Source organism: Spea bombifrons, chromosome 1 (assembly GCF_027358695.1).
Source record: "Spea bombifrons isolate aSpeBom1 chromosome 1, aSpeBom1.2.pri, whole genome shotgun sequence".
Taxonomy (NCBI): domain Eukaryota; kingdom Metazoa; phylum Chordata; class Amphibia; order Anura; family Pelobatidae; genus Spea; species Spea bombifrons.
In genome coordinates this window covers 112013895-112032155 of record NC_071087.1, presented here as the reverse complement: position 1 = coordinate 112032155, position 18261 = coordinate 112013895, and the positions used below count along the sequence as shown (strand labels likewise).

At 41.9% G+C, this 18261-nt stretch overlaps 1 protein-coding gene across 6 annotated transcripts; it reads left to right on the top strand.

Annotated features, from left to right (window-relative positions):
- The first annotated feature begins 8 nt into the window (after positions 1-8).
- Positions 9-16649, top strand: EWSR1 (EWS RNA binding protein 1). 6 transcript variants are annotated; one of them, XM_053468684.1, is made up of 17 exons: positions 9-73; positions 1810-1846; positions 2038-2089; positions 2294-2426; positions 3741-3927; positions 4195-4362; positions 8064-8365; positions 8468-8648; positions 11082-11116; positions 11728-11760; positions 12072-12190; positions 13294-13423; positions 14136-14258; positions 14759-14891; positions 14979-15076; positions 15698-15947; positions 16033-16649. In XM_053468684.1, the coding sequence occupies exons 1-17, from the start codon at positions 61-63 to the stop codon at positions 16070-16072; spliced, it is 2034 nt and encodes a 677-aa protein (XP_053324659.1). In that variant the 5' UTR covers positions 9-60; the 3' UTR covers positions 16073-16649. The 6 variants fall into 6 exon arrangements, with proteins under 6 accessions (XP_053324659.1, XP_053324642.1, XP_053324634.1 ...); XM_053468667.1 differs by having other exon boundaries at positions 12057-12190; XM_053468659.1 differs by having other exon boundaries at positions 11079-11116; positions 12057-12190.
- Positions 16650-18261: the final 1612 nt, after the last annotated feature.

The following is an 18261-nucleotide window of genomic DNA, read 5'->3' as shown; positions in this document are numbered from 1 at the left end:
TGCGCATGCGCAGCGCGCTTTCCCTACATACAGGCGCTGAAGCAGTCGAGGGTGTGCAAAATGGCGTCTACCGGTGAGTAACGGATGTTGCTAATAATTATGAAAAATAATTAAATGGGCTTTCGCGGATTAGCAGCGATGCCTTTTGTCAACGTTTACCTCGATGTGGGATCGTTTGTCTCTTGTTTGTTGCCTGCCTTACCCCCAGGTTCCTTAGCTCGCACGGCTTTTTCCTGTCTGCTAGGCCCAAACGTCTCATTCAGTACCCAGGTTCAGGCCGTTTTGGTTAGTATCTAAGGCGATGGGCAATATGTTTAGGCTCTAACATTATTGTGATATCCGCTTGTTTCTATATCACGCGCGGTTTCATCTTGGTGGACGGAGTGAATGCAAAAGCAGCCTGTTGCTCGACCAGAGCGAGTGTTTGCTGGGAATGCTTCACTTCGTGCAGGCTTAGTCTAGATGTGGGAAGGAGCCTCGAACTGCGCTTAAGTATGTATAATGAGCGTGAATTTCATATGATGGTGATATGGGGTGCGTGTTTTTGCACATGCGTCTGTATACACGTGTTAATAGTGCCCTGAATCATGTTAGTATTTTGTGAGGAGTATGTCTCATACACTGCTTTAGCTCAGTAATGGTGGCCCCATTGGCAATTTTGTGTGTAGGCACAGTTTTAAGGAGTCCGGCTGTCATATGCCCTCTAAATCACACGGTAGCTGTGTGGATCCGTTACATTTTGTGGCATCCTCCTTGCAGGTATATCCCGTATGTTTGCAGTTTTGCACCTCACTCCCAAGCATTCTCTATGCAGGGGATCTATTGGGCTAAACACACGTCAATGCACGTGATGTACTTCCCATGTGTGGGAAGAGCCTCACTGATTTTAGTTGGGGTGTTTTGCTGCCAATGATCTGCTGCTGCTTCAATTTTTTTTTTATTAGCAATGCATGTTAGTCTAGTACTTTAATAACCCTTCTTCTGTAGTGCTGCTTTCAGGCAGGTAAACTGTCTCTAACTACTACTAGAGGTAAGGTAAATGTTGTCTTCTAGTGCTCACCATTGTGGAGCAGATATCTTGGGTAGAGGGTCAATGTATCCTCACACAAAATACAATTTCTCTCTGGCTTCAGTAACTTGCCAGTTCTGATGAGCAGAAATGGAAACTGGCATAACCTAGCACTGAATTGTGACTGTGACCCATCGGTCTATCCACATAGAGTTGTCCTTGGGCAAACACGAAAAGGCCCCCCTTTTATATAAGCCGGCCTTGTGTCAGAGGAAGTGTCCTGAGCAGCGAACGCATGTGAGTCTTTGTGCGTTCATTTAACCTTCCCCCTATCAGTCGCGATATTACCGCCGGCTCATTTAACGATGTGTTACGTGACTCAACTGTCCTCCCGTCTCTGCACCTGTTTGAACAATCTTGGACTGACCCGTCATGTAGAGGCTTCATTGCATTTACTGAGCGTTTTATATCAGTCTTTTAAGATTCATCAATCAAAACACTCTAATGCCCTACTGGGGTAGCTTTATTACCGGTTAGTGTACGTCCTGTTCTGCACGGGCAGCCTGTGGGGGGTATGAAAATGGGAAGAGGAAGCTCCTGCAACCTTGACTCCAATATACGTTTTAACAGCGAAACTGCCCTCTGTAATGCAGGTTTTGTGTACTGCGAAAATATTTTGCAGAAGTTGTGGCAACTGATGTGCATTTAAGAAGATAGTCATCTTATGCTTAACTATGCATTGGTCTGTGTATTCATTGGTGTATTGCTGTCCGTTAAAGTCCTGTTTGTTCTTGTTGCAGATTATAGCACCTATAGCCAGACTGGAGCCCAGCAGAGGTAAGTTCTACTAGTTGTCATGGATTTTCTAGTACTTTTGTTATATTGGCTTTTGGTTACTGATGGTGTTTTAGAGCTGAAGTAACTTTGTATTAAAGTGGAGGCTTTTTTCTTATTGCCAGTGTCAGACCCTTTGGCACCTGTGATTTGAAGTTTCACTTGTTTTTGTTCCTTTTTCCCCCCTAATGCAGTTACGGAGCTTACACTGCCCAGCCTGCTCAAGGATACACACAGACTGCCCAGGTAATATGTCAGTCCTATTACTGGTATACCTAACTTTGTTGCACTTATGCTGTATTGTCCATTGAATTTTGACCATGTTCAGATATTTTACGGGACTGGTTAGATGTTTTAACAAACACTAATCTAAATATTAGGGGGGTCTCTCTATCACTAAAAATAAGGGGAACATGTGAGTATTGTGATGGTATCCACTCTTCACTTCAGCAGGCAAGCTATGGACAGCAAAGCTACGGCTCTTATGGCCAACCAAGTGATTCCAGCTATACACAGACACAAGCAACAGCAAATGCATATGGCCAGTCCGCATATGCTGCTTCCTATGGACAACCACCAACCGGTAAGGTGCTAATGGTTAAAAGTACTTATGTATGTAAATTATGCATATAGACAGGACCACTCCTTTGCGCCAGCTGCCATACTCTCCATTTAACATTGCATGCAAATCACTTCTAAATTAGTGTTCTGCCACTGTCCTAATGATTACTATAGTACCATGTAAGAAATGGTGGGAATGTTCCAAATAACACCCCTCTGGTGAGTACAAATGTTGTGCCAGTAAGACCATACACACAAGGAAAAGTGGCTAGGACAGAATAAAAGAGAATGCTCTTCTGGTATTTTTTTTTTGTATAAGTAAAATGTTGCTCTGACTTCCCTTTCTACTTTCTGGATTGTGCTTGCAGTAGAAGGGACAAGCACAGGTTGGCTTCACGCATGAATCACTTTTAAGCCTGGGGGGAGTTGATGTTGCACATTCACATACAGTACATTGAATGCTAGCTGTTGTATCACACTTTTACAAAGCAATTTTGCAACATCAGTCTAATTTTCATTTGTAAATTTGTTTTGGTGAGCCTGGGGATCTAAAACTGTGCTCAGGCAGTTGTACACGTTGCTGGTGGGTTTCCATACATTTTGTTAACTCCTTTTGGATAGTTTGATTCAGTCCTGAATAAATGCCAGGGGCCACATAGTAGACTTCTAACATTTTGCTGAACATATACCCTTCCTTGTCAAGCAGGCTACAAAAAAGCTTAGATGTGCCTATCCTTCGGTTTCATTCTTAAAACCTCAGAAAGCAAACCATTAGGGTATGCATAAATCTTCAGCCATCACAGTGCAAGAAAATAGTGTCCCTGTTAAAGGATGACTGCCTAGTCCCATATTACAGCCAAGTGGATTAACTGCTTTGTACTTGGTTTGTACTGGGTTTTTAAAATTACATATTTACTCTTTCATGTGTTCTTTGCATCTGTGCAGTCACTTTTGCTCAGTGACAATTCAACCAGTTCAACGTGCATGTGCTTAAATGTTGGTTGTCTATAAATACATGTCCCATAAAGTAATCTACATGCTTAAAATAACATTTGAATTTGTGCCCTGTAGTATGAAAAATGAGTCATTTTGTGGAGGGAGCGGTTGTTGAAATGGATATTGATTCTAATTTCATTGGGGGGGGTGGAACAGAGTGTGGGCACTGAGGGAATATTAACATGAATGGGAATTGTATGACTACCCTATGAATGGAATACTTTGACCCAGTTCTTACCTGCTGCTTAATTCTGTTTCTATGTAGTGTAAACATGTCCTGCTTTTTATAACACAATTTTAACTTAAATAAATATTTGGGGGTTTTTGTTTATGCTTGAAGGTTACACCACCCCAGCTGCTCCTCAAGCTTACAGCCAACCGGTCCAAGCATATGGATCATCAGGTTATGACACCACCACCGCAGCCGCCACCACCACCCAGACTTCTTATGCAGCGCCATCCGCCTATGGATCTCAGCCTGCATATGCTTCCTATGGACAGCAGCCTGCCAGTGCTGCTCCAACAAGGTAATTGGGTTTATTAAAAGAATTGTTGGCATCTGAAAGCACGAATGCTTTTTTCATAAAAACAAATTGTACATTTTTCTAAATTCTACACCACAAAGGTTCTAGATATATTCTTTAATAGCTAGCTGTCTGTTTTGGGTCATGCAATATATTGCCTTCAATGCTTTATTTCAAAAGCAGTCCTTTTTATACATGCTCTTATACATGGAGATATGGGGAGCATTTAGTCTTGAATCAGTACTACCAGCCCTTGCTTTGCCTTGTTAGACCTCAAGATGGAAGCAAGCCAGCTGATACAAGCCAACCACCACCAAGCACGGCCACGTATCCTCAGGCCAGCATGGGCTACAGTCAAAGCAGCTATAATTATCCTCAAGCCCCAGCCAGCTACACAATACAGCAAGTGAGCGCTCCTCCATCCTACCCACCCACCAGGTAAGACTTCACAATGGTATGCAAAGTTGTTTGGTTGAGTGACAGAAAACGGAAGTCTTTAATCAGTGGTGTATATTGAAGGGAAGGGCTTGTTACTAGTGGGGTACCTTAGGGGTCAGTATTGACATTTTAATTTTGGTAATGGTAATCTTACCATTATGATATTATGTAGTATGTATTTTTGGCCTGCAACAGAGTAGTCCTTCCAGGTGGAACAAGTCAAATGACAAATGATTTAAGTAAACTAGAATGGTGTGGCAGATGCATTAAATGCAAAATGTAAAAATCCCAAGGCAGAAGTATAGCATGGGGGTGCTGTTCTGTCAGTGACAATGAAAGAGGGATTTAGGAGTCATTATTTCTGATCTATATACCTATGTGTATACAAAGCAGTTTAATTACACCTTTTGGGAAGCAAGTCCACAGGAAACTATATAGAGGAAGAAATCTTTCAAGATATTTCTTAGGAAATGGCTTCAGTTGTCAGTCATATTTTTATTGAATTGAGTGCTAAAAATGTTGCTTCCGAGTAAGCTAAAATGTGTATGGTGGAGCTATAGATTAGCGGTGCTATTTAAGTTCTGCACTCTTGTCGGACAAAACTATTCATCAGTGAGGATTGTTCCACACACACCATGGAGTGGAAGATTTCTTCCAAAATACACTTTCCTGTAGGGCTGAAACAACTAATCGATAAAATCGATAATAATCGATTATGAAAATCGTTGTCAACGAATTTCATCATCGATTAATCGGATCGATTTTTATCGATTATAAAAAGAGGTTTTTTTCAGAGCAAATGCTCTGAAAAAACCCTCTCCTTATATAATCCGACCTCAAACAGAGATCGGATTATAACACCGGAATCCAGATCCCCCGCAACGCTGCAGGGGACCTGGATTCCCCTCACTGTCGGCCGGTCTCTCACTTCCGTCTCTCTCCCCCCTCCCATAGACCCCTCTGACTCCTCCCCCTCCCATACGTCACTCTGCCTCTCTACCCGGCACCGTTACTGAAGGCACTTTCCCTGCAGCTTCATAGAAGCCTCAGTGTAAGTGAAGGTGAGTGACGGAGTCTGTCTGTGCGATGCAGACCCCCACCGGCTAACAGAGAATCATCCTCTCTGATGGCCGGTGAGGGTCTGCATCGCACAGACAGACTCCGTTACTGCACTTCACTTACACTGTGGCTTCTATGAAGCTGCAATGAAAGTGCCTTCAGTAACGGAGCCGGGTAGAGAGGCAGAGCGGTGTATGGGAGGGGGGAGGAGTCAGAGGGGTGTATGGGAGCCACCCTCCAATACACCACTCTGGCTCCTCCCCCTCTCATACGCCACTCTGCCTCTCTACCCGGCACCCTTACTGACAAGCACTTTCCCTGCAGCTTCATAGAAGCCTCAGTGTAAGTGAAGGTGAGTAACGGAGTCTGTCTGTGCGATGCAGACCCCCACCGGCTGACAGAGAATCATCCTCTCTGATGGCCGGTGAGGGTCTGCATCGCACAGACAGACTCCGTTACTGCCCTTCACTTACACTGTGGCTTCTATGAAGCTGCAATGAAAGTGCCTTCAGTAACGGAGCCGGGTAGAGAGGCAGAGCGGTGTATGGGAGGGGGGAGGAGTCAGAGGGGTGTATGGGAGCCACCCTCCAATACACCACTCTGGCTCCTCCCCCTCTCATACGCCACTCTGCCTCTCTACCCGGCTCCCTGGTGTCTTGTCAGAAACGGAGGTTCACAGGAGGCAGAGTGGAGTATGGGAGGGGGGAGGAGGCAAAGCGATGTATGGGAGGGGGAGGAGCCAACGTGATGTATGGGAGGAGGCAGAGTGGAGTATGGGAGGAGCCAGAGTGATGTATGGGGGGGAGGAGGCAGAGTGGTATATGGGAGGGGGAGGAGGCAAAGTGATGTATGGGAGGGGAGGAGCCAGAGTGGTGTATGGGCGGGGGAGGAGCCAGAGTGGCGTATGGGAGGGGGGGGAGCCAGAGTGGTGTATGGGAGGGGAGGAGCCAGAGTGGTGTATGGGAGGGGGAGGAGCCAGAGTGGTGTATGGGTGAGTTATAGTGGTGTATGGGGGGTATTATGAATTTTTAGGGCATATAGGGGGTATAAGGCATATGGATATTAGGCATATCAGGGGGCATAAACATATCTGGGGGTAAAAGGTATATCAGGGGGCTCAGTGGCATATAGGGGGTATAAGACATCGATATTAGGCATATCAGGGGGGCATAAAACAAATCTGGGGGTAAAAGGTATATCAGGGGGCTCAGTTGCATATCACTGGCATATAAGGAGTATACGGCATATCAGGGGGCACAGTGGAATCTGGCATATAAGAGGTATAAGGCATATATGGGGGCAGAGTGGCAAGCTGGGGGTCAGATGTGCATAACTGGGGGCAGTTTGGTAAATAAAAAAATTTAAACAAGGCTTTTTTCTCAGTTTTTATTAAATATGAAAAATAGTTAACATATGAATTAATATTTACTAATAACTTTGTATTAAAACCTAGTTTGAGAAGCACTGTGTTTGGGTTCTTGTAGCTTTTATTATTATGTCAGTAAAATAAGAAGGTGAATAGAGAGAGAGAGGCCATTGCAATAAAGAGATGAAAGTGTAAATTGTACGTTTTTTATTGCAATTTTTCTTCAATTTAAAATAATGTATTTTTTTATCCGATTAATCGATTAATCGAAAAAATAATCGGCCAACTAATCGATTATTAAAATAATCGTTAGTTGCAGCCCTACTTTCCTGTGGCTTTGCTTATCAGCCCCCCCCTCGGGGTCAGCTGTTCTGTACTGAATTGCAAGTTTAGGAGACTACCCTTCCTTAAAACTGCAGATGGTCCAATATGAAGCTGTGATAACTCTACCAAGGAGTTTCACGTACTATGTGCCCTCTTTTTGGTGAAGGTTTCTACCTCTTGGTACATCATAAGATCCTGAACATTTTACAGCATTTTTTTTAAAATAGATGGTAAATACTGTATCAGAATGAATACATGGTAGTGTTTCAATTCATAGACATGGTTAATGACTTCTGTTTTTTTATATATTTTAGTGCATGCTTTTGTGCACTATATTATGTGATTTGAGCCCTTATTCACATTTTTGGGGCCAGACCAAGGACTAATAGGGATTTGAATATCCCACCTCAGAAAAATGGACATACTATAGGCCGAATGGTTCTTATCTGCCATCAAATCCTGTTTGTAAATATTTGGTAACTAAAAATGTAGGCAAACATCTTTTAACCCCTTAAGGACTGGGGACATGTCACCTTTAAGTAGAGGATATATTACATAACTACTTTCACCAAACGCAGCAAATTCCTGCCACCATTGAATCTGGGTCTGCTGTCTTGCTAGTCTGCCCTGACTGCAGGGCAATTGGAGCCCTTGTTGAATGTGCCAGATAGAGTTGGTGTAAGGGACAAAGATGTGTATGTATTGTGGTTGGCGCTTGTGTGCGTGGATTTCAGTTATTATGGGATGGGGCTGAAACACTGGATCCAGGGGCCACTAGCTTTACCCCTGTGCTCAATCATTGGTATAGCTCAAATATACCACATGAATACCACATGAGTTTAATGGAACACACTTTACTGAGCGTGTGATTTTGTTTCACATGGACAGGGATGCCTCTGAGCATCATTTTCGATAATTACAGCTTCAAAGTGCATTTTTTTTTATTCCATAGCTATTCGAGCTCCCAACCAACTAGCTACGAGCAAAGCTCATATTCTCAGCCCAGCTCTTACTCACAACAAAGCAGCTATGGGCAACAGAGCCCATATTCCCAGCAGACTTCTTATGGGCAGCCAAGTGGCTATGGACAGCAAAGTGGATATGGACAGCAGAACAGTTACCAGCAGCAGCAACAACAACAGCAGCAGCAGCAGCAACAACCCCCTCCAACTAGCTACCCACCTCCGGCTACATCCTACAGCAGCCAGCAGTCGGGCCAGTATGGCCAACCGAGCAGCAGCTACAGTCAGCAGAGTAAGTCACTTCACGGTTTATGGTGCATAAAGCAGTAGTTGCGTTAACTTTTCAAAAAGACACATTGCAAAAAAAGTTTAACCTTTGGCTTTCTTTATCCAGGCAGTTATCGTCAGGACCATCCTGGTAGCAAAGGATCATATGGCCAGGAACCTCATCAAGGTTATGGAGGCTCTGGTGACAGCCGCATTTCAGGAGGCCTTGACTCTCGTGGCAGAAGCAGGGGCATGTTTGACAGAGGCGGCATGAGTCGTGGTGGGCGGGGAGGCCGTGGAGGCATGGGGTAAGAAAACCTTTTTATCTCTGAACTAACCGGATTTCTCCCAGTTTTTTTAGCTTATGAGGCAACAAGGTAGACATGTACTAAACCCGAAAAGACCCTTTGGAGTGTTTTACCTAAAGGAGTGCCATTTTTGTGTAGTGGAAGGGGATCTTGAAAAGTTGCTTTGGTATAAACTGTTATCTGAAGTCTTAGATGTGGATGAAGCCTAATTACTAGCTTGTCTTGCGCTACAGCAAACTAAGTGTTGACTTTATTTCCAACACCCACCCACGTTATGCATTCCTTCACTTGACATGTCAAAGTAAAAACGGACACGTATTTTCACGTTACCTTAAAGGAGAACTGTCACATGCTCTTTTTAACAAAGTAAATTTAATTAAAACTAACTTTTTTGGTGGTCAGTGTAACTCGGACTCGGTTTTAAGGTTAATATAATGGAAACAGGTCTGCTACAGTCTGTGGTAGGGTCAGCATTATCCAATCCATTTTCCTTATACACCCTTACAAAGGATGCCTGAACAAATCAATACTTTAACTAAAACATGGCGTTTCATGGAGATCATGAGAAGAGGAATTATATCAATATGTCAAAGGTCGTGTCTATTGTACAGAACTATACAATGATAGGTTTTGGGTAAAGTGACAGAGCTCCTTTAAGATTTATAGGTGGTGTCATGGTGCTTTATTATGCTTAAGACTTTTTAATTTGGTTAGCAGAACAAGCATAACCAATCTAACACCTTGCAGAGTTGAACCGCCATTATATTTACCAATATATATGTACTATTTTCTTGTTGGCACATTGTTGTCGGATATAAACTTGTATATGTTGAGTAAAAGTTCTGGAAAACCTGCTTGGTCACCTAAGTTCACATTCTTTACTGCGTCAACATATTGCAAGTGTAATACTTCCGCTGTTGCTGTACTAGATCTGGTGCAGTGTCCAAGCAATAACTTTTCCATATACCATGTACTTGAAACATGAATGGAAATGTAATTTCTTAAAATAAAAGTCAAGTAGCTAGCTGAAAATTTTGATGGCTAGTTGGTGACTCGCATCTCTTCTGACCAACCTTGAGTAATATGTTGAAGTAGTAATATTTCCCCCAGATGCTGCCTCTTCTATAACCAGAACAAAATTAAATTAAAGCTCCCATTGGCTGGTGTGGCCTGGTTCTCCAATCTATACGATTGAGGGGACCTTTATTTTTGGGCAATGTAGGCTCGTTACAGCATAGTGTTAATACGCATACCAAATTAACTGAGACCCTTTATTTTAATCTAATGCAATTGTCAAAATCTAAAGACCTCCCTTAATATTTGCGGCAAGGGATCAGTTTATATCTTCATGCACCAAGCAGGTTTTTTGATCTCCAAGGTAAGTGGTTTTTTGATTCCCGTTTTTAAGTTGAATATTTTTTGTATAGTAACAATCAACTCCATTTTTTTTGTTTTTGGAAGATTTATGCATTTTTGTAAATATCTGGTTATGTGATTCTCTTATTGGATGTACCTGAAAATCCCATATTTTAACATGCTTTGTCAAATTTATATGCCACAGGTAACAAAGTGAGAGCGTTGTATAGAACACTTCAGTTCTAAAAAGTGCCCACTCAGCCGGCAGCATAATGAAAAGTGGGACTCGGTGTCTAAATGGAGAGGAAAAAATTATATCGGGCCATAAATAAAACTAGAACAGACATTGTTAATCATTGTAACTTAAAGTAGCAAAATTATATGGTGTAAAAACAAGCGTAATATTTCATTGTGTAAACATTTTGTTCTGTAAACCTGTATATTCTTCTGGTGTTTAAGGTTGATAGCTGCTAATGACAGCTAATATGAGTTGCAAGATAAAATGTGTATTAAAGGTGCAATGCTTGCATAGCTGTCGCTGTCCTCGCCTTACAAACAGGTTTGAGGGGCCACAACCACGTTAACTTTTTCCGTGGTAGGGGACGACTTTCCGTAGCGGATATTAAGACATTCTTCAATGTGACTCTACAGCAGCTAAAGCTTTTTCAGGGGTCTCTTACACAATTCGGCTCTTGGAGCTTACTTGCTGTAAAGTTGCCATTTTTATCGGAATTCTGCAATGCAAAGACAGTCTGGTGTAACGTGTTAAAAATGGGTTATTACATATTAAGCCTTTTTTTTTTGTCCTAGTAGCATTGCACGCTTAATACTACTTTTGGGACTATACCCACTGAATCAGATAAAGGTTTCTGCAGATCTCTGTATAAATTTAGAACAATATATACATACACAAAAAACACCCTTGAAGATTAGTGCCACGCTGAGACAGATGCTTTGTATGGAGATGTTAAGCCACTGCCGGCTCTGTACCCTTGAACCCCATTCGAGGCCCAGAATGCTAAATGGCTCTTTAAAGGGAAAAAGGCCTTCATTTCTTCACCTTTATTCTCCCAGCAGCGGTGGAGAGCGAGCTGGCTTCAGTAAGCCTGGTGGTAAGTTTTTGAGTATTACAATGGGTAGTATAACAAAATGCCCCCTTTTCTCCCTCTTAATTTTGTGTAACTTTAGCCATTACCTGTATTCGCTCACCCTCATACTATGGTTTATAATTCCGTGTGCAGAATTTTAAGGGCCTGGCCGGCTTTTTGTAGGGGTATAAATGGTTGCACAGTGGAAAAAGACAAACAAACTGTTAGAAGTGTGTGTAATGCGGGGAAGAGTTGTGTTTACGATATGAAATTGGTTTCTGTATGAGCTAGAGGTTGAAAGCATGACTATGGGCACGTGATACAGTTTGTCAAATGAGAAACTGTAAAAATGTAAATATTGGCCCAGCCCTGTCCCTTAATTGGTGCAGTCCTTCATTGCTACCATGCTGCTTTAAGTGGGTTACAATGAAGGTGCCATACACCCCACCCCACCTTTAGAGGGGGGATTCACAAGCCCTGTGGCAATTAAAGGTATAAGGAAATTGCAAATCTGCCCACCAGCTGTGCCCTTGAGGCCCCTTCATTTCACTGCGGTGTTAAGTAATTTTGATGTTTGTGTACACAGGGACACATGACACTGTAAACTAACTACTCTCTTTGCTTTCATCTACCAGGACTCTTGGATGATGGCCCAGATCTTGATTTAGGTGGGTACCTTTCTTAAGGACATTGTCCGGTGTGATCTTATTGGTCTACTATTCTGAACTCCTGCTATTAACTGTGCAAAATGTTATCCACCCCTTTGCAATATAATAGTGGATAGATTTATTTAAAAGTGCCGCTTTGCTTCCTATGCATTGTAACATGTAGCACACCTGTCATTTATATCAATAGACTGACCATTTCTATTGTCAAATGTTGCCATTGATGTCATTACAAGCTGCACTTCGCGTTTGCGTTCTGTTTTCAGTATCCTAATGTAGTCAATGTTCATTTTAAAAAGGCTTATTCAATGTAGGACCCCCTATGGAGCCAGAAGAAGAACCGGAAAACAACACGATATATGTGCAAGGTTTCAATGAAAATGTCACTGTCGAAGACATAATAGAATTCTTCAAGACATGCGGCGAAGTCAAGGTTTGTGACCTATGTTACTGTCTTGATTGCATAGCTATTATGATGCAACATCACTCTGCGCTCTACAAATACCCCACGAAAAATGGACGCAAGTGTTTGTATTGCCTATAGTATGAAAACAACTGAAGCTTAAAGTAGTAAAGTACTTTTTCATATACTTCTGTTGTCGTAAAATGTAACGATTTGGAAACCTGGAAATATAGAAATAAAGAACGCTTATCAAATGTGTTGGACACCACAATAGAAAGGCGTTGGGTCAAATATTTTATATCAATGAAAATCTTAAAAAGCCTATTGATAAAAACTAAGCCCACAATTTTCCCATAAGTTTTTACTTTCCTGCACCATCCTGCCTACTGCTAGTGTTATAACCACTTACATGTAGGAGAAAGCTATCATTGCATTCAAAGCCTAAAAGGCATAAACACTGATTTCCAGATTGCTGTTAGAATGCCCAATAAGTACACAAAGCAAGCATTCAGCGCATGCCCAGCGAATACCATTCAAGAAAACACCTATTCCGTCACACTATATGGCCATATATTGCTTAGCCTTTCACTATGCCAAAGTACCCCAAGTTTGGCGAGTTTGATCTACACTAAAATCGGCAACCTGTACTCAGTCTCTTATCTCATTAAACTAAAATATAGCCAGCTCGGACCACCTTGCTGGAGACACTCAACAATATTTTCTACTCTCACCACCGTGCAAAGTCAGCTTGGACCAGTGAAGAGCAGTGATATGGAGACTTGTCCTCTTTAATTAAGATTCCCCCCAGCCTTAGGTCTTGCTTGGGATAGGTTTGCCTGAACAATACTCCCAGCTCTCCGGGACACTAGGCTGCCTTTAACAAAAAAGGCAGCAATAACTTAACGGCGACAAAATCCTCCAAGGACTACAGAAGGTAGCTGCTTCCCATGGTGTATATATACTGGTTTTAAAGTGTGGTATGAGTACAGCAATACTCTTACATGGATAGTGTGTGTGTACACATTCTCTTGGTTGGGTACTGTTTAATTGGTAGTCTTTCCAAAGCCGTAGGCTCTAATTTTTCTCTTTGTGAGCTGTAGGTCATTAATGTATAATGTTCATTATTTACACAGATGAATAAGAGGACTGGCCAGCCATTTGTCAACATCTTTACAGACAAAGAGACTGGAAAGCCAAAGGGAGATGGGACGGTTTCCTTTGAGGACCCACCTTCAGCAAAGACAGCTGTTGAGCTATGTGATGGTTAGTGTTACTTTGGGTTCAGATGCTTTGTGTGTACATTGTGTAGCTTCATTTCTTTGTAAATATGAATCAGTAGTTTTTCATTTGTGCTTTTGGCGGGTACAAATGTTGTGCTTGCTAGTTAGTAAGTTGATTACGGTTCATGACCAAAGTGCAATTTTAAGCATGTAAGATGCATACGGTTCTTGCATACATCATGGAAAATGTCACAATTTAAGATTGACAGTTGGCTACCAAATCCTTGCCCTACTAAAAGGAAGCCTGCTTTTTGATGTGATCCCCTTGAGCCTTTGGACCTTCAGTCTGAAGAGTTTAACCATTTTGCTTTGTGCATTTAAAAACAGAAACAACTTTTGATACCTTTCTCTGTCCTTGAAGTATATCTAGCCCGTATTCCAATCTAGTCCTACTAGTCTGCAAGGTCTGCCACTGGTCCCAGGCGCCTTGCAAGTGGTTTATTTTTCATGTTCCCAATACTTTCAAATTCTCCTAATCAGTGATATTTGAGGACAGTCAGGGGTCAGGAAGATATCCACCCTGCATAATGTTTGCATGCATATCTATAATGCACTGCCGCTAAGTCTCAAAAGCAAGTGCAGGCGTTTGTGGACTTGCTATTCTGCTGACCGTTCATGTGTTGGTTGCTATGAATGTATATTGGTTTGGAAAGTGTAATTTGTGCTGTTTGTAAATGTTTTACTCTTCCATTTAGGGAAAGAATTTCAGGGCACTGCCTTGAAAGTGTCATTAGCCCGCAAAAAGTCGTCTCTGCTCGGTAACAGAGGTGGCTTTGCCCCACGTGACGGCCGAGGACAGCCACCACTTTTACGTGGCGGTAAGATTTTCTATCCTGAATTTGCATAGGAAGATGATTATGTATAATGCATTTTATGAATTGGTTGTGTGGCAGCCATACTTCATGGTGGAAGCATTTGTGACTGCATTAAATAGGGTAAAGCTTTTCTGTGCAGCTGAAAATACATGGAAGCCGGAAGTGCCTCATTCCAGTTTCCGTAGAAAGCAAAAGGCGTTTCTGAGATACTGGCACCTAATGCAGTGACCACAGTAGACTTAGACTAAGTAGTCCCCCTCCCCAACTCAGGCCAAAAAGGCATGTCTTTAACTGCCCTCATAGCAGTTGTTGACAAGCACAAGGCATTTGCACCCCTACCTGGCCAGAAGGCTTTGGATCTTCCAGGTGCCCATTGCCATAGAAAAGCTAATCTTTACATGTATAGCCCTGATACTGGCACTTTCCTGTGTCCAAACAACTGGTGTAATATACACTTGGTAAAATAAATTGATCAAAAGAGTAATGACAAAATGTTCTTACAGGACCTATGGGACGAATGGGTGGCAGAGGTGGTGAGCGCGGAGGATTTGTGCCAAGAGGACCTAGAGGACCACGTGGAGCTCCAGTTGGCGCCAATGTACAGCACAGAGCCGGGGACTGGCAGTGCCCGAACCCGTAAGCATACAAAATCACTTTTTGCATGTGAACCCTGCCATAAGTGTTTCCAAGTTTTTTTGCACACTTTTTTTTTTAATTTTTAAGGAGCTGTGGAAACCAAAATTTTGCTTGGAGAACAGAGTGTAACCAGTGCAAGGCTCCTAAACCGGAGGGTTTCGTTCCTCCCCCTTTCCCGCCTCCAGGTATGTTCATTTGGCATTGCCACTCTAGGGCTGAATGTTTTATCATGCAAGGAGGAGAGTTTGGATCCTGTTTCTATGGAAAGCTCTTAGCACCCATTGTGGATAAATGAGCCATTTCCTTTTCCCTTTGTTCTTGGTTTGAGTAGATAAGACTTTAACTATAATTAAGTGGTCATGGGATGTAACCCTGATTGTGTTGAAGATAAGATAATCAGTGTTTGCACAAATGTTTGCTTTAAGCTTGCTGTCTAATGTAATTACGTAACTAAAGTATTTGCTGAGCTGCACATTTAAGGCTCCAATGCCACTCATTTGTCACATAGAGTGAAAAAAGTTTCACTTTATGGCTAGACATTTATATTTCTTTTACAGACTGTGTAGCTCTCATGGCTTTTTGTTTTAGAGAAAATGAAAGCAATAGTGGCTGGGGGTACAAAAAGTATCCTGTATCCTAGTGAAGCTTTTTAAATTGAAGTGTTTCCTACATTAGTACCATTTTGTACAACCTTCACATATGTCCTAAATTCATAAAGAACCAGATTTTTCCCCTTGAGAAACTTAAATGGTACTGTATACTTAAGTTTGACTTTTTTTTCCTTGTTCTTGAATGTATTTAACCAGGCGCTGAAAGAGGAAGAGGAGGACCTGGTATGAGAGGTGGCAGAGGTGGTTTAATGGACCGTGGTGGGCCTGGTATGTTCCGGGGTGGACGTGGAGGAGATAGAGGAGGCTTCAGAGGACGTGGAATGGACAGAGGATTTGGTGGAGGAAGGCGTGGTGGACCTCCTGGTCCCCCAGGACCTCTCATGGAGCCAATGGGAGGTGGAAGAGGTGGTGGAGCAAGGCGAGGTGGACCTGGAAAGATGGATAAGTGTGTATCTGGCCTTTTGCAATGTGTGCTTTTAGTAAAAGATGCGTGATATGCTTAATCCTAAATCCTTTTTCCTCTTCTGTAGGAGCGAGCATCGCCAGGAGCGCAGAGAAAGACCCTACTAGGCCGAGCCTTGTTTATGATCAGATTTATTTTTAAACCAGAAATGTTTTAAATTTATAATTCCATATTTATAATGTCTACAGAGTTCATTCTGTCACATTATGGTTATTCTTTGTCTGTAACTTTAGTATTCACAATTTGTGGAGATATTAAATAGTTTGACTGTAGTACCAATGTATTTTTATTTTTAACTTTTATTTTTTCTGCCCCTCCCCCTTAATTTTCTTGAAGAACCACTATAAAGTTCTAGGTATGCTCCTTGAAGGTCCACCCCATGTTTTGCAGAAGTGACTTTGTAGGAGTGTGGCGTATGTTGTGGGTTTAAAATGTGGCTAGAATGGGAGTGTTGGTGAACCGCTAGTGACTTTGTATCTTGTGTTGAGCTTTTTTGGGTCACTAGTGCCATCTCCTTTACAGCATGTATATATTTGCTTTAGAAGGAAAGACAGGAAAGTGGGGCATACCTTTTTTTTCTGGAAAAATAGGATGTCGTAGAGGGAATATATGGATTATTTTATACTCTGGCTTGTACAAACATGTTGAATCCCACAATGCCGTAATAAAATACTGTTTAAAACCTATTTAAAGGATGACTGTTTGTTTTTGCGGTTCAGTAAAATAAATTTTTATGCCTGCACCTCACATTAACACCTTGCACTGTAAGTTTATATAGAAGTAGTTACATACTGCGTTGATATTAACATGACACCAGGCTACGGGTCCATTTTGAGTTTTTAACATATGCGTTTGAGTTGGTACTTGGGCTCTGTAAACGTGTGTGGCCTTCTAATTTGCACAGGCACTGACTTGCAGTCTCCAGGATCAATAGACAGGAGCTTACCGCTTCGTATATTCTCTCGGCACCCTGCTGTAATGGAAAAGATCCCGTGTCCAAAACCCGATGTCTGCACTTAGCACACTTCCTTCCAGCCGTTGCCCTGCCCTAGTCTGGCTGCTGAGCAAAGTGACCTCACTATATTTCCGAATGCACAACCACGCTGTCACTGGGAAAATTACACTATTGCTATTTGTCTCTCATGTACACAGCTTTCAGTGGTAATCTTGGGGGACCCCTCTTGTGCTAAATAAATTCACTATACCCTGCATAATGCAGTAATAGTAGATGGTGCAGTTTACTGATCTGAGGGATCTTTAAAGTTGGAGGTTACAAGTTGCAAGTCTTAAAACTAGTGTATTGAAATTCATGTTTTTTTTTATTTTTTAAAAATGTAGATGGCTACTTGATCATATTCTAACCTGGTAGTGTTAAGGCAGTATGCATGGCCTTTTGCGCAATCTCAGATCAAATCCTAGAAATAAAAGCATGCCTGTTCTCATAACTACGGGTGAAGTATTCCTGCAGCAGTTGTGGTAATCTGGTGTGGGGGATGCTGGTCCAAAAGTAGCTGCTATATACCTAATTTCCCCGCATCTGTCTAAAAAATAAAAAAAAAAATCCTTGCAGAGCACTTTCAGCTTTGTTGGGACTAAGCAAGCAAAAGGAAAAATGATCACACATGCACACGTTTATCCCTAAATGGCAGACTACAACACTTTCCACAGTAAGTTTTTGGGCCTTGGCCCTTATATCAAAGGGTTGCCATATGGTTCTATTTACTCTTTGCTCGATCACAATATATTCCACAATTAAAAGGTTTTGGTAAAGTTGTTTCAATCGTGTTGCTAAAATCACATATTTCACCATAGGGATACATGAAACATATAGATTAAAAAAAACTAATCATTTTTGCAGTCCTACATTTTCTTCTATACTGTAAGCACCAATTTATGTTGAGCAACATGAAATTAGTCACTACATACATTTTAATGCAAATTAGAACTCCTCTGTCAACCCAAACCTTATCAAGGATCGGGTGAGATCTATAAAGCGTGCATTAAGCACAGTTGTGTTCTCTAATTTGGGAGCTTGTTGCAGAGTTGCTGTTTGTGACTTCACAGATTATGAATAGCAAAGCCAAGTGAGCTTTAAATACAGCTCTAAAAGTATGGCTGTTCCTGTAAAAAAAATGTGTAAACAAGTGAGGTTTTATGAGTGTTGTGCAGCGCCAGGGATGGCCCTTTATAATGCATACTAAATAACTGGGCTCCAAACCACAGTTCTGCACACTTTCCTACCAACATCTGTTTTAACCCCCCTTTTGCAGTCTGGAACATAGGGGCTATGTCACAA